This window comes from Callospermophilus lateralis, chromosome 1 (assembly GCF_048772815.1).
Source record: "Callospermophilus lateralis isolate mCalLat2 chromosome 1, mCalLat2.hap1, whole genome shotgun sequence".
Lineage (NCBI taxonomy): Eukaryota > Metazoa > Chordata > Mammalia > Rodentia > Sciuridae > Callospermophilus > Callospermophilus lateralis.
The window spans coordinates 156,758,614-156,775,604 of NC_135305.1; the positions used below are offsets into that span (position 1 = coordinate 156,758,614).

At 43.5% G+C, this 16,991-nt stretch overlaps 1 protein-coding gene across 1 annotated transcript in view; it reads right to left on the reverse strand.

The window, feature by feature from the left end:
* Tctn1 (tectonic family member 1) overlaps window positions 1-16,991 on the reverse strand; it is a 30,141-nt gene that overhangs the window by 3,085 nt on the left and 10,065 nt on the right. The window contains exons 4-12 of the mRNA XM_076852227.2: window positions 14,583-14,734; window positions 12,592-12,691; window positions 10,844-10,953; window positions 9,092-9,112; window positions 4,910-5,044; window positions 4,289-4,414; window positions 3,840-3,925; window positions 3,124-3,264; window positions 1,442-1,604 (exon numbers count right to left, since the gene is read on the reverse strand). Of these exons, the coding sequence (XP_076708342.2) occupies window positions 1,442-1,604; window positions 3,124-3,264; window positions 3,840-3,925; window positions 4,289-4,414; window positions 4,910-5,044; window positions 9,092-9,112; window positions 10,844-10,953; window positions 12,592-12,691; window positions 14,583-14,734 (1,034 nt within the window). The remainder of the gene's footprint in view (window positions 1-1,441; window positions 1,605-3,123; window positions 3,265-3,839; window positions 3,926-4,288; window positions 4,415-4,909; window positions 5,045-9,091; window positions 9,113-10,843; window positions 10,954-12,591; window positions 12,692-14,582; window positions 14,735-16,991) is intronic.

Consider the following 16,991-nt stretch of genomic DNA (forward strand, 5'->3'; position numbering starts at 1 on the left):
GAGTGATTTGCAGGGTTCACTAGGCAGCTGAGCTTAGCCAAGGCTGAGCAGCTGAACAGTAGGCACGGAGTGATCCTGGGTCTCTGCTGAGGGAGGGTGGGGTCAGAGCTGTGAGCCTCCTCACCCCATTATGCCCATGCTATAAATATGCAAAGCGGATAATGAGAGGCCTGAAGAAAGCGTGACAAGAAATAGCTGGGCAATTAGGGCAGAAGATGGGGAGCACGCCTCCATGACGCATGGCCCACACTTTGCTAAGACAAAAGAAAACAGTGGGTGGAAGAGTCACATGTGACCAGGAACCTATTTGTAGGATGTCAACTTCCATTAAACTCCTTGGGGAACTTTGAAATTGAAAGCACTCCTGTGGGCTGCCTCTATAGACCAGGGAACATGGATGGGGCAGCTGTGAGGACGGAGGAAGGCTGAGACGGTCCCCATTCTGGGGAGGGCATGTGCAGTACCCACAATAATGGTACAGGTCAATCGTCCCTTATCTAAAATGCTTGGGACCTGAAGTGTTGTCCCCCCGCCCCCAGATTTTGGTATATCTGCATGTGCCTGAGTGATATTTCTTGGTAACAAGGCCCAAGCCCAAATGTGAACTTGTTTCATATACACAAAGATAGACTGGAGCTGACTTCCCCCCTCCCTACCTCCCTATCAGTACTTTGCTGGGTTGAACTCTACCCCTGGCCTACACCTCCTTTAAATTGCCTTTTACTTTGAGACAGGGACTCCATAAACTGCTGAGACTAGCCTGGAACTTGTTCTCCTCCTGTCTCCATCTCCCTAGTCACCAGGATCACAGGCATGTGTCACCATGTCTGGCAATTAGTGTGTTCAGTTTTGACTATGACCATCACATGAGGCCAGGTGTGGAATTTGCCACTTGCATAGTAACGTCGGTATTCAAAATGTTTCAGACTTTGGAGCACTTAGAATTTCTGAGTTTGGGATCAGAGATGCTCCACCTGGAGTAATAAGATGGTGACTGTCAAAGTTTCAGTTTATATAGGGACACTAGGTACCCTGCCAAGGGCCTCATTTCACCCTCCCAACAACCCCATGAGGTCTATACCATGAGTCCCATCCCACAAAAGGGGAAATAGGCTCAAGCCCATGAAATTGCTGACTTATCATGACATTACCAACAAGGGCCAAGCAGTATTCAAGATCCAGGCCAATCTGATAACAGAGCACCCCATCTTCTTCACAAGGATAGCCCCGGCTGCCTGTCACCCCACCCAGAAGTAAAAGGGACTGCAAGCAGGGGCTGGGACTCAGTGATAGAGTACTTTTCTGGCATGTGTGAGGCACTGGGTTCGATTCTCAGTACCACATACAAATAAATATATAAATATTTATTTATATATTTTTAATATATATATTTTTTAAAAAAGGGACTGCAAGCAGACAGCCTTCAACTCCTCCCCTTTACCTTCACGTTGGATGTCAGGGTGGCGAAGTGGACGGGCACCCAGTCCAGTGCATCCTGGGCCTGGGAATTTCCAAATGAGGCCACGTAATCTGGGAAGCCCTGGCCCTTCAGCAGGTCCTTGACCTTCCGTGCCACTAACCGACATGGAAGGGTGCTGGTCAGTCTTTGGGAAGGAAAAAGAGGCAACAGTCATCCACCAATTTTTAAAAGCTTCACTTTTTTTTTTCTTTATCACTTTTGTTCTCTGATTCAGGAGTTCCTCTTGTTTTTTCTTTCTTTCTTTTTTCTTTCTTTTTTTTTTTTTTTTGTGTGTGTGTGTGGTACTGGGGATTGAACCCAGGGCCTTGTGCATGCAAGGCAAGCATGTACCAACTGAGCTATATCCCCAGCCCCAAAAGCTTCAATGATACACATCCCTCTCCAGTTTATTTTCTCACTTCCCAGAGGGATATAATTGGACAGAAGCCAAAGTGTCCCTAACTTTGCAGAATCCTAGCCATGGAGACGCTCCAAAACCATGTTTCTCAAACTGTGTTACAATTCTCTGTATGGGAAGGGTGCTATGGGCAAAAGTTGAGGACACATTGCCTCCCTATGTCCCCCTGTCCCTTCTGAAGCACACTGGCATATGAAAGCCTCTGAGAAGTCCTATGGGAAAGAATCACGGTTTTAACTATAATATGGTATTTCCCAAACTTACTAAATCATAGACCTATGCCTGAGGACATCTTATAGAATAGTATTCCATGGAACCCCCTTTGAGAAATCTAGTCTAAGGGGATCAGAACAATGTAAATGGTGAATGGGAGCCTAACCAGAATAATGACAAAATGACCCTGAGGAGATTCGGCAGGTGTGTGGGTGGTGGGGCAGGGGGGCAAAGGGAAAAGAGCCAAGCCTCCTTCTTCCAGAGGGAGGACGCAATAAAAAAATTTAGAAAGCCCCCCCGAAAAAAAATCAATAAATACATTATGTGCAGATTATTTAAAGATCTGGAGATGGATTCCCAAAAACCCAGCTAGAAGGGTTGAACAGGATTGCACATGGGATGGAGCAAATGAGGGTAGGAACTGCTGGTTTTGGGCTGGGGTTGCAGCTCAGTGGCCAAGTGCTTGCCTAGCACATGTGATGCACTGGGTTCGATTCTCAGCACCACATAGAAATAAACAAAAGAAAGGTCCATTGACAACTAAAAAATATACATTAAAAAAAGAAACGCTGGTTTTATAACAAGTTGTACAGAGCTGATTGACACTTCATATGATGTACATATATTTGATAATAAAAAGATAAATTTTTAAATTTTAATATTTTTAATTTTAAAATTTTAATTTTACTAGATCACATTCAGCCTTCCTTTCACTGTTTTTCTTGTGCTGTGCACACTAAAATTCAGAAACATGGGAAGGACTATCGAGAGAACATTTTTGCTCTGAACTCAGGTGCATCTGACCTTGAACATGAAACACACAAAACTTTGCCATTTTTAGTCTGCCATATTTGGTAAGAAAAATGGTTGTGATCATTTTGCTACTATTCATTAATAATGATAATAAACTATGGTGGCTTTCATATGTGCTCATCTGCTGAGGCAGAGGTATGCTTAAAATGGGGAAGAGTGGGAATGTTCTGTTTTCTGATCAACACAAACAAGTTCAAAGAGAAACAGGTCACTCTCTCACCGTAGCTTGCAGCCAGACTGCATGTTGTAGCCAAACAACACTGGGGTCCGGGTCCCCTCGACAGCTAAGCAGTCCTGCTCAGCCGAGCTGCGGAGGATCGTGAGTTGTCCATATCTATTTGTTGTCTGAATGATCCCAGACATTCACACACAGTTAAGGGACAGTCGCCTGGTGCTAGAGCAGCCTAGTTTCCCATCAGTCAGAAGATGGTATCCCTGTGACAAGGGACGTGAGAGAGTTTCCCAAACCCCCTTCTCTAGACTGCAGGGATGATGACAGTTATTTCCCAGGAGGGGGTGAAATAGTTATAACTGTGTTCCTCAGGAAAAATAAATCCTCAGAAACTGCCCTTCAAAATTAACTCCAAATTTTCAAAATCATTAAGCTTGTTTAAGAGCCTCTGTTTAAATGTAAAATTAAATGCATCCAAACATCAACTTTTCCATCTGAAGATTTCAGTTTCAAAACACCAGCACTTCTCCAAGTCCTGCTATCTCCTCTCAGCCCCTCTGGCTGTACAGCCAGAAAGAGAGACAGAGAGTCAGACAGACTGACCGACTGACAGACTGTCAGACACACACGCACGCACACAGGGCTGTCCTGAGGAAGCTCTGGCCCCGCCAAGTCTCTCCTACCACAGGACCTCAGCAGTAAAGAGGAGCATGGCCCAGGCATGTGGACAGGGACATCAACCCCCACGGGAGCAAAAAGGATATCCCTTCTGAGGCTGAAACCCAGCAGCTACCGGGAGCCCCACAACATAACCAGGGTTTCCACTGAGAGGAACTGGCTTTGTATCTTCCTGAAAGACAATGAAGAAATGCCCCCAGATGATCCTCATTTTAATAAGGAAACAACAGGGAGAAAATGAAATGCCTTTCATAATTGCCAACCAATTAAAGAATTTCTCCCCCTACTCAGAACTATAAATATATCTGCCGGGTGTGGGAGTGCACCAGGCTGCAAAAGAACAAGCTGAGGCCGACAGCAGCCTTATTCCTTACTGCAAGGACCCTGCTTGGCTGCATTACAAACCTCACAGGCCTCACACAGCCCTTCAGGGCAAATGATCAGATGCAGCAAGATTTCTGAACTGATTTTGTCTAAGCAGTTAGGATTTCTTAAGTTGGTACTTAAATACTTAAACAAAATTGGTCAAACTTACCTGAGTAAAGTGAATCTCAAACTTCTGCTGTAGGGGAATCACTGCACTGCTCACTGTCCCCAGAAGGAATGAGACAGCAGCTTTCATTATCTCACCTTTCTCTGTGTATGTGAGGCTGTACTTTACCTAAAACAGAAGGATACTCCAAATACACCTGTCTCCACTGCATCTCACTAACTATATCAATAACTCACATATCCATAGGGAGAAAATCCTTTCCCATCTCTTGCAACTTTTCTGTTGTCAAACTGGATTACAGGTGGTGTTCCCTTGGTATCAGCCCCATGGATGGGGTCACCTGAGACTCTGCCTGACTTCTGTAAAAGATTCCAAGTCAGCTGGTCCAAGTAGATGGAACCAGATCACCTCTGCCGAGGAAACGCCACACCAAGGCAACAGCAGCAACAGCGAAACTTTGATGATTCTTGCAAGTCGCTGGGTTTGTGTGACAAACACCCTCTGATACCAGCATAAAAGCAAGCCGGAGGCCAAGCCAAGAAAAATACCAACACACAGTGAGCGGCGCCCACTCTGGAGGAGTTCAGATGCCCTCTACCCAAGGCACTTGGCTGGAGCCTGCCACACATAAGCAGGGCTTGCCAGGCCACACTGGGCGCCTACCTCGAGAACAACGTGAATGCAGATCCTCTCCTGCCCAGAGCCCATGAGAGTCGGCCACAGCACGTCAGTGTGTTCCAGTCGGGTCAGTGTTTTATTTAGAGACTGGATGACAATGGATTGGATAGTGATAAAGACCTGCAAAGCAAAGAACTGGATTATTAGAGACACTACACTCCATAACCAAGGGTTAAAATAACAACAACAAAATTGAAATGAACCTCTGAAGATCTAGACTGCCAAGTTGGGAAGGCTTGCTACTGAAATGATACGCACAGGATAATTCCTCACTTGCAAAAATACAGATATTCCCACTTACAGACATGATATACACATTCATAAGGAAAACACTAGAGGAGGCTAGGATCCAAACTTGAAAAATTATTACCTCTGAAAACATGTTCACACAAACACTCCTAAATGAATGTTCACAGCTGCCTGTTTATGACAGCTAAAAACTGAAAACAACCCAAATGAACTATCTAAGGAATAGATAAATAAAATGTGGTCTTTCTGAGGAAATATTATTCATCCATAAAAATGGCATATACTATAATGATGATGAATTACACGCTACAATACAGATAAATCTCAAAAACATGCTAAGAAGCCAGACAGCAAAGGCTACCCATATTATATGATTCCATTTATATGAAATGTCCAAACAGGCAAATCCATAAAGACAAAAAAGTAGAATGGTGGTTTCCAGGGCCAGGGGAGAGAATTGGGAAAGAAGGGAAGTGACTGCTAATGAGCACAGGGGGTTTCTTCTAGGGTGATGAAAATATTCTAGAATTGGAAAATGGTAATGGTGGCATGACCTTGTGAATATCCTAAAAACCACTGAGCTGGGCTGGGGCATTTACCTAGCATGTGTGAGGCACTGAGTTTGATCCTCAGCACCACATAAAAATAAATAAAGATACTGTGTCCATCTACAACCAAAAAAAATATTTAAAAAAAAAAACAAAAAACCCTGAACTGTACTTCAAAATGGCAAGTTTGGGGCTTTAGTTCAGAGGTAGAGCATGTGGTGAGCAAGCACTGGGTCTGGGTTCGATCCCAGCATACACACAGACAGGTAAGTTTTATGGTATATGAATGATATCACATACACAATACATGACAACATCAGACACAAGTGCACACAAAGGCCTGCATCTCCCAAACCCAGCTCCTCCTGATGCATCCACACATGTGCTCTTTCTACACATAGCCCCCAGATACATACCCATAAACCTCACAATTGCCCCGAACACACTCTTGACTCAAGTGATATACAGCTTTACACACACACACGGTGGTGATCTCTGGTAGATGGTGGGATCATGGATAAGACAAAACAGACAGAAAAACCTTTAAAACAACATCAAGAAGCCCTGGTGACTCTGATGCTATTAAAGAACACTTATCATTTGTGGCCATCACTAGCAGAGTGACAAAGAGCAAGCAGTCCTCTAAAGACAGCTGGGGCTCTTTGCAAATCTGACACATGCTTTACATTTCAATTCTTGGATACCACTATTTAGGAAAGAACCTGATATATCCAGTTGTTCAAATTGCTCTGAACTCTGCCCTCAATCATGTGCCAACCTATTCATAATTTTAAATTGGTAAGTACTTAAGCTGTCATTTTAGATAAATAAGCTCTCCTTATGTATGTGCTCCCATGACCAAGAAAACCTGCAACTGTCCTGGGGCAAAACCTCTCATATAAAAACATGCCACAGTTTACTCAAAAAAGTGAGCTGTTGTGTGACAAGAGTGGCAGAGAGACAAAACCAATCACCACAGTGCCCTCAGCCTCACAAGGGCACTGCTGGGTTGAAGAGCCAGGTCGGGTGCCCTGGGTTAGGATTTACTAGCTCTTGTTTAAGTCATCAAAAAGACAACCCTAGATTCCTTCCTCTGAACATACAGGCGCCTGGCTCAGTGGAGAGACTGGACTCCAAGAAGCGCGTGTCCAGCCATACACCAGCCTCTGATGAGGGCCATTTGGGGCGAGCACCCAGCAGGCAACAAGTGAAGGCCCAGTTCAAAACTCAGGAGCTACACTCACCCATCAAAACCTCAGTGGAACAATCCTGAGGACAAACCAGAAGGCCTGGTCTAATCTCAGTGTCCCACTGGTCATATGCTGTCCCCAGATTCCCCACAGGTAAAGAACTACAGCAGGAGCTGGGGCTCAGTGGCAGAGTGCTTGCCTAGCACATGGGTTCAATCCTCAGCCCCAGATAAAAATAAAATAAAGATACTGTGTCCACCTATAACTAAAAAATAAATATTAAAATAAATAAATAAATAAAATAAAGGCATTGCTGGGCATGATGATACACGCTTGTAATCCCAGCTGTTCAGGAGGCTGAGGCAGGAGGATCACAAGTTCAAAGCCAGCCTCAGCAACTTAGCGAGGTCCTAAGCAACTTAAGGAGACCCTGGTCTCTAAATTAAAATATAAAAGGGGCTGGGGATATGGCTCAGAGGTTAAGCGCCCCTGAATTCAATACCTGGTACAAAAAAAAAAAAAAAAACAAAGATTTTTAAAAAGGGTATTGTGTCCATCTACAACTAAAAAAAAAAAGAACTGCACACACTAACATGAGAACTCGGAACCAAACTTTCCTGGCTACGTCAGCAGATGGTGGCAAGAATTTGGGGAATAACAGCAGCTTCCCTTAAAGGGGAAACTGGCTCCAATATCTATGTCCTGATCTACTGACACACCCCGAATGCTGCTTTTTTTTCCCCCTTTAATGTAAATGAATCCTTGCTATTGGTTTATATGACTGCCCTTCAGAGTACAAGTCTTGGTGTCACTCAGACCCGAAGCAGAAATCCCGATCTGTCTGCAGGACACTTAGGGAGTGTGTGGAGCTAGTGACGCAAAATCAGTATCCCTGGCAAAGCACAAGGTCTCTGGGACCAGGCAGCCTGGAATCCCATCCTAGCTCTCCCCCTTCCCAGCTCTGTGGCCGTCAGCAAGCTAATTCTGTTACCTGTTTGCGCCAAGTAATAATAATAGGGCCTGCCTCCTGTGACAGCAGAGGCACCCAAGGACTTCAGACTTGTTCACACTCAGAACGCACTGGAACCCACTCAGTGCTTCTCAGAAACACACCTTCCTCATGATGGCTCTCCCTGCAACTGAACCGCGCTCCCAGCCCAGAGTCTCATCACTTAGCCCAACCCACCAAGCGTCCAGTACACACATGCGCTGCCCTGAACTAAGGATTCAGCACACGAGAGGCAGAGACTGTTTGGAATGGCAGAATCAGAGCACTTTCCAGGGGCTGGAGCAATGGGCGAGCTCTCAGCATGACTTTCAAGCTAGGTTTTTTGGAAGATTCAAAGAGGAAGGGGGTTGAGTGAGCTTCTGGCGCCCACCATGCTCCCCCAGGAAGCCCCCCCAGGGCTCCAGGTTCACTCGTGTTGAGTATTTGGCAGGCCCGAGACTGCACCTGGAAAACAAGCTCCTCCAGGCCCACATACATAGTATGAAGTCCAAAGTCCAAGTCCAGAGCTATTTCCTTTCAAACGTGTCTGTGTCCAGAGACTTGACCAGATCAACTGCAGCCAGGACCAGCATCCTAGGTGCTACCTGTGTCCAGATGCTGCGCCCGCACCTTGCACACACAGGCCACTCAACACACAGTGCCAGGCTCCACCCTGATCGTCCACTTGACCCAGGAAGGCAGAGGTACATGGCAGACAAAAAAATAACCACCAAGGTGACTCTTGAACTGACCACTTCCATAGGCTTTGGGAGGCTGTGACAAGCCACCATCTCAGGCCTCCTTGGGGACTGTGTTCACAGGTATGTCTGACCCAGGTGTGTGCTACACTGAGAGCTGGCACCCTGAGCTCGCAGCTTCCCTGATGAGAGACCAAGACAACAGCAGGAGACCCTGAAAGGACGGAAGTCCACAGCACCCTGTCAGTCAAGTCCGCTCTGTTGTCTAAAGGGGAAAAAGTGAGAGGCTGGGTGAGCTCAGTGATCGAGCACTTGCTAGCAGGTATTCCATCCCTAGCACTGCAAAAACACAAACAGGGGCCGGGTTGTAGCTCAGTGGAAGAGCACTTGCCTCACAAGCAGGAGGTCCTGGGTTGGATCCTCAGCACCACATAAAAATAAATAAAAGATACTATGTCCATTTACAACTAAAAAAATAAACAAACAACTCTTACCTTTTTTCCTGAATTAGGCGCCTAGATAAAAAGAAAACATACAAATTTCATTAAGTACAACAAAGAGATAGTTTCATAGCTTTTTCAGACCTTGACTAAAGGCCATGTTCATCCTATTAAAGACTTTTACAGAGGACAACAGAATTTCTTGAATCAAGCTGTTCCATCTGCATGTCTGTATCTACACCACAGTGATCACACTTTCTGTGATCATCTCTGGCTGAAACATGACAGGCCAGCTCATGACTGCATCAGGGAGCCTCCAGGCCTCCGTATCATTCCTACATCTTCCACGTGGCCATAACACTGGGGAAGGCAGGCACAGCCCTGCCCTCCTGCTTACTCGCTGCACAGGTTCTTACTGCAAGGAGACAGGGCTCGCCCAGGAGATTTCCTCAGCCTCCCAGTCTTCCTGCAGCAAGCCCCAGCCCCCTGGTGTTAACTCCTACTCCCAAGCATGGCTGCAGCTCTCCTGCTGAAGGGCTCCACCTTCCTCCATTTCCTGTCACTCTCACTCCCAACCTCATCACCAGACAACCTTTTAGGCCACTGAGAGCTTTGGGGAGAGGGATGTTTGGGAGGCCTGTGCTGAGACAGATAGTACCTGGCCACTCAGGGACTACTGCCAACAACCCTGAGAAGTTAACTGGAAGAACTCAGGGACATGCAGGGCTGGCTTACCAGAGAGAGAGAGAGAGAGAGAGAGAAAAGAGGGCAGAAGAAAGGTTAACCCTTCCACTGGCACACACCTGTGATCCCAACATCTCAGGAGGCTGAGGCAGGAGGATCACAAGTTCAAGGCCAGCCTTAGCAACTTAGTGAGGCTCTGTCTCAAAACAAAAAATAAAAAGGACTGGGGATGTGGCTCAGTGGTAAAGTACTTCTGGGTTCAATCCCCAGTATCAAAAATATAAAATTAAATTTAAAGGGCTGGGGATGTGGCGCAAGTGGTAGCTCGCTCGCCTGGCATGCGTGCGGCCCGGGTTCGATTCTCAGCACCACATACAAACAAAGATGTTGTGTCCGCCGACAGCTAAAGGATAGATGTTGAAAAATTCTCTCTCTCTCTCTCTCCTCTCTCTCACTCTCTCTTAAAAAAAAAAAAAAAATTAAATTTAAAAAGGGAAAGGAAGGGGTAAGCTTAACTTGAGTCTACAGTCCAGATGATTCATGGGGCCATGGACCATCCTCCCTCTGCTTTCCCCACAAAAAAAGGAAATTAGGAGGGGCCCTTGGAAAAAAATCATCTCGGTTTTTGTCACTGAAGAATGTCTCTCCTCTCACAAACCTCCCCCATCTGGCTCCTGTATTCAGTTCCAGTTCAGTCATTGCCACCAGAGAGAAGGGGGCCCTGGCCTTGTGACCGCTTCTCCCTGCTCCAACAATCCCACTTCCTGTCCTCTCCTGCCTATTTCATCTGCTATCCAAAAAGTGGATTCTCTCTTCTTTTTCCAGTCTGTTTATGAGAAAGAGAACGCTTTTGATGCTAATGTGAGTATTTCTGTCACAGAAAAGATTTCGTTGGTTATCATCAAAATGAATGAAATCAAAATATGAGCTAACTACATAAAAATAAAAAATTATTTAAAGGATTATTTCAATAATCATCTATACCAGAGTACTGGAGAAGACAAATTTAAACTTCAGTGTGAATCATGTATGGATATTATTCCATACTTTTCATATTTTAAAAGGGTACAAAGAACAGAAAACATAACTAATAAGTTAGTTCCACTTCAAAATAATTCTTACCCTCAAAATTGTAGGGCTGCTGTAACGAGCCATGCTAAGGGCTTCAATTTCTTCACACTGTTCTAAATCCATCCTTCTGGTGCATGTAACAGCCTGGTTCACCAGAAATGCTGGATGTCATAACATTCCCACGGGGAAAAAAGAAGAAGAAAATTTCCAACTGAAGAAAACTATAATCTAGGTAAAACTGCAAAAATAAGTTACAACATGGATATACACTATGTCTAAAATTGTGCTTAAAAATTAGTTTTCAACTAGGTAAGGCATGCAGGAAATTCAAAAGGCACAAAAAAAGACTGAGTAGTCTTTCTCCAACTCCTGTCTTCCCACCATTCTTTTTATCTAGAGGCAACCAGGATGAAGTTTCCAATATTTCTTCCTGGAAATGGTGTATGCAAACAAACAAACAAAAATATGTAGTTACAAATATTTTTAAAAATTATTTTTCCCCTTTTGGAAACAAATAACACAATGGATATACCATCCTTCCCCTTGTTTTTTCCACTGGATGATGAATGTATCTTGGAGGTCAGGCTGCCTCCGTACAGGAGGAGTTTCTTCCTCCTTTTATAATTAGCATCCTGTTACACAGGTGGCATAATTATTCCCTCAGCTCCCTACTACAGGACACTTAAACTGTCTCTGCTTTTGCCATCACCAAAACACTTCGATCTATTATTTTGCATGTGGGCCAGCATTTCTGCAGGATCAACTCCTGGGGGTTAACAGCTGGCTGAAGGACCAAACATTCCTTCATAATTTTGATACATAAGTTAAATTGACCTTCTAGGGGGGTGGTACCAGTTCATAGTGTCACCAGCTGTGTAAGTGAGTGCTAAGTTCCCCACGTCTTCAAATTTTTTGAGCCTTGTCAAACTGATAGGCGAAAATGGTGTCTGGTTTCAGTTGACACTGTTCTAGTGTGTCCTGTCTTCTCAATAGGATGCATTTCCCTGTCGTCCTTTGCTTAGATGGCTCCACAGAGAGGCTGGCTGAAGCCTCAGAGCACCGTGGCTGCCACCCCCCACTACCTGGGGGCCAGTCAGTGAGTCTCTCGAGCTCCTGAAGGGAAAAGCAGGACTCACTGGGAAGTAAGTGGGCTCGGCTGCAGGCCAGCCCCTCTCCACCACCGCCTGAGAAGGCCGAAGCAAGTAACCCTCTGCCTCTCTGCTTCCTCATCAAAAAATTGGATGTAATATAGAGATGGAATTATATTGTTACAACACATCATGTGCATGTATGAATATGTATCAAGGTCCATTATTATGAATAATTAGAATGCACCAATAAAAAAGGGAGAAAGAATAGGGGGGAAAATAGAGAATGCTCTTTTTAAAAAATGAAAAAAATTTTAAAAATAAAAATTGGAAATATTAACCTGACCCCAAGGGATCAGTGAAAATTAAATGGGAAAACACATGCAATCACTTAACCCACAGTGAGTGTTAATAAATGTTAGCTTTTGACAAGCTCTGGAACTTTCCAAAGCCTACCTGGAAGTGTCTGACAAGTGAGTGGGCTGCTTGCGGGTGGTGGGAGCTCATCTCATCAGGAAAGGAACCAGGCAGCAACCATGTGGAAAAGAAGAGGCCCCCACGGCAGGAAATCAACCTCCCTTGCCGAGGTGCTCTCAGGCCTCTTCAGCCCACTCCTGTTGCAGGTACGAAGGCTGCTGTGTATTACGACCAGAAATGTAAACTAATAACTGTAAAATCTCTGCAGAGAGAGAAAAAGGGCCACCCTCTTACCTGCAGGGTTATCATCAGCGCACAGGGATGACATCAGTGGTGAAGGCAATCTCAAAAATGGAGCTGAAGAGTCATTTGAAGTCCGCAGCTGAGCCCCATACTGTAAACACACAACCAAGATCGCCCATGGCGCTCCTTCAGCACCCAGAGGGCACCTGGCTAGGTGTCATCGGCATCGCAGACGTCAGAGACACTGTGGCCAGCCCACAGGGAACTGACATCTAGCTGTCTCACCCTCTTTTAAAGGATGTGTGCTTCTGGGCATGCGTGTCACTGTGCTTGGCTTCTGAATTTGGAATCCCTCTGGAAGGACCCAGGAGCTGACAGTGTTTGCCTCTGCAGGCAGAAGTTGGGCGGCTGGGCACAGGGGTGAGAATCATGTTCCACTACCATTAATTACTTAAACAGCAGTTGCAGTATACATTAAGTCATATAAAATTTTTTCATAAACCAATTTTATGAAGAAATGCCTTCTTTCCCCAAACCAAATGCCCCATGAAATTCTTCCCTAACATTCAAAATTCAAATTTACAGCTACTGAGCATACAGACAATTGTCTTAAAATTTAAAATTTACCAAAATACCTTGGTGCCAGGAACTATTATAATCTTTTTGAATGATATACCTGTGCATTAATATTTAAAATTTCCATTTATTTTGACCCTAATTTATAGAAATATCTCCTAAGAATTTAATCAAACACACACATACACCTAGGAATGTTCATTGTGGATGATAATAGCAAAGATTGGAAACAAATGTCTGTTAAGAGTGGAATGGCTTGGGCTGCGGATGTGGCTCAGTGGTACAGCACTTGCCACTTGCCTAGCATGTGTGAGTCCAAGGGTTCAATCCCAACTCCACAAAAGAATGGAATAGCTCAAATATAGACACAGGAATCCTTTGTAAATGTTGCCCTAACACTAACTCACAAGTTACTTTCCTATGCCCAGGTTGTACACAGATAAGTGAGACGATACCGCATTCCTCCCGGGCTGTTATGAGGCGATACCTAGAAAGCTCTGCACAGCCCAGCTGGTGCCCAGCAACTCTGAGGCAGGAGGATCCTGAGTTGAAGGCCAGCTTCAGCAACAGGAGAGGCACTGAGCAACTCAGTGAGACCCTGACTCTAAATAAAATACAAAAGAGGGCTGGGGATGTGAATCAGTGGCCGAATGACCCTAGGTACCAAAAAAGTGACCCTAGTACCAAAAAAGACTTGTTACTAAAACAAAGAATTTTCTAGAACAATGTAGGTAACTATAAATCTCACTTCTATATAATAGTATGTATGTTTTTTAGATGGATTTAAAAATTAGGAAGAATACACAACAATGTTTTCACAGTGATTTTCAGCATGAATTGTTCTCCATTCCCAAGGCCTGACACATACTAAGCACATGCTATACCCCTGAGCTGCACCCCGCAATCCCAGCAGTGTGAATTTTAACAGAGACAAAGGGCATTTTGGTTTTTACTTAGGTATCTCTATATTTCTAACTTTCAGAACCAGTACATATTAATTTTATACTTTCCTTTCAAAAAGATGCTTCTGAAAAAGTTTTTTCAATGTTAATAAATATCACATTTTAAAGGTTTACTATAAAATAGCACACAACCTCCTAAAGTCTACAAAAAAAGTAAATACAATTTTGAGAAGAGGGCCAGGCACCAACCAATCCATTCATGTCCCCAGCATCAAGCCTCAAGCATTTTGCTGTTTCTTTTAAGGTTGAGAAAAACAAATTCTGCAGAGACAAAACACAAGCTTATCACAGAATCAACAACCTTAACTACCATGTTCAGAATCTAAACATCCAATTTTAATTTTCATGATCTTTGACTTAGAAGCACAAACATCAATTTTTTTCAGTCTATATTAATTCTTCTGTGTTCCAGAAAGTCAGTTTTGCTGGTGACATTAAAAATCAACTTACAAGGTCAGGGTATCTGTGACACAATGAGCAGACTCAGTCAAGTTCTTGGCTCACCTCATATTTAGTAGTACTTGGAGCATCCAATTTGGTTGAAAAAGAAACATCTGATTCTGCATTCAATGTAAAACCAGTTGATGTTTTCATCAATCTGTCAAAATTGTTTTCATCAGGCACTTCTGGATTAATAAAGGATAATGCAGGTTTATCTGTTTAGAAAAAGTGTTTTAAATCAGCATAAATTATGTGTATATATGACATCCTCGGTATTTTGGAAGTATATTTTAGAAACATTAAGGCTGATGTGAAAAAGACACAGTGTCTTTTTACATATTCACTTCCTCCAGAATTCTCAGAGGCTTGTTAAAACAGCAGGGTCCCAAAAGTTCTCTATAGGTTTAATGCAATGCCAATCAAAATCCCAATGGCTTTCTTGTAGAAATAGAGAAAGCAATCATGAAATTCATATGGAAAAATAAAAGACCCAGAATAGCAAAAACAATGCTAAGCAGGAAGTGTGAATCAGGAGGTATAGCTATACCAGACTTCAAACTATACTACAGAGCAATAGTAACAAAAACAGCATGGTACTGGTACCAAAACAGGCGGGTGGACCAATGGTACAGAATAGAGGACACAGAAACCAATCCACAAAATTACAACTATCTTATATTTGATAAAGGGGCTAAAAGCATGCAATGGAGAAAGGATAGCATCTTCAACAAATGGTGTTGGGAAAACTGGAAATCCATATGCAACAAAATGAAACTGAATCCCTTTCTCTCACCATGCACAAGAGTTAACTCAGAGTGGATCAAGGAACTTGATATCAAATCAGAGACATGGCATCTGATAGAAGAAAAAGTTGGCTATGATCTACATACTGTGGGGTCGGGCTCCAAAATCCTCAATAGGACACCCATAGCACAAGAGTTAATAACTAGAATTAACAAATGGGACTTACTCAAACTAAAAAGTTTTTTCTCAGCAAAAGAAACAATAAGAGAGGTAAATAGGGAGCCTACGTCCTGGGAACACATCTTTACTCCTCACACTTCAGACAGAGCCCTAATATCCAGAATACACAAAGAACTAAAAAAATTAGACAATAAGATAACAAATAACCCAATCTACAAATGGGCCAAGGACCTGAACAGACATTTCTCAGAGGAGGACATACAATCAATCAACAAGTACATGAAAAAATGCTCACCATCTCTAGCAGTCAGAGAAATGCAAATCAAAACCACCCTAAGATACCATCTCACTCCAGTAAGATTGGCAGCCATCAGGAAGTCAAACAACAAGTGCTGGCGAGGATGTGGGGAAAAGGGTTCACTTGTACATTGCTGGTGGGACTGCAAAATGGTGCGGCCAATTTGGAAAGCAGTATGGAGATTTCTTGGAAAGCTCAGAATGGAACCACCATTTGACCCAGCTATTCCCCTACTCGGTCTATTCCCTAAAGACCTAAAAAGAGCACACTATAGGGACACTGCTACATCCATGTTCATAGCAGCACAATTCACAATAGCAAGACTGTGGAACCAACCTAGATGCCCTTCAATAGATGAATGGATAAAAAAATGTGGCATTTATACACAATGGAGTATTTCTCTGCATTAAAAAATGACAAAATCATAGAATTTGGAGGGAAATGGATGGCATTAGAGCAGATTATGCTAAGTGAAGCTAGCCAATCCCTTAAAAACAAATGCCAAATGTCTTCTTTGATATAAGGAGAGTAACTAAGAACAGAGTAGGGACGAAGAGCATGAGAAGAAGATTAACATTAAACAGGGATGAGAGGTGGGAGGGAAAGGGAGAGAGAAGGGAAATTGCATGGAAATGGAAGGAGACCCTCAGGGGTATATAAAATTACATACAAGAGGAAGTGAGGGGAAAGGGGGAAAAATATAAGGGGGAGAAATGAATTACAGTAGAGGGGGTAGAGAGAGAAGAGGGGAGGAGGGGGAGGGGGGATAGTAGAGGATAGGAAAGGCAGCAGAATACAACAGACACTAGTATGGCAATATGTAAATCAATGGATGTGCAACTGATGTGATTCTGCAATCTGTATACGGGGTAAAAATGGGAGTTCATATCCCACTTGAATCAAAGTGTGAAATATGATATATCAAGAACTATGTAATGGGCTGGGGTTGTGGCTCAGCGGTAGAGCGCTTGCCTAGCACAGGCGAGGCCCTGGGTTCAATCCTCAGCACCACATAAAAATAAATAAATAAAGATATTGTGTCCAACTACAAAAAAAAAAAAAAAAGAAAAAAAGAACTATGTAATGTTTTAAACAACCAACAATAAAAATTAATTAAAAAAAAAAAAAAAAAAAAAAAAAAGCAGGGTCCCCGGATGGAGTTGTGGATCAGTGGTATTGTGCTCGCCTGGCATGTGTGAGGTCCTGGGTTTGGTTCCCAGAACTACATATAAATAAATAAAATAAAGGTT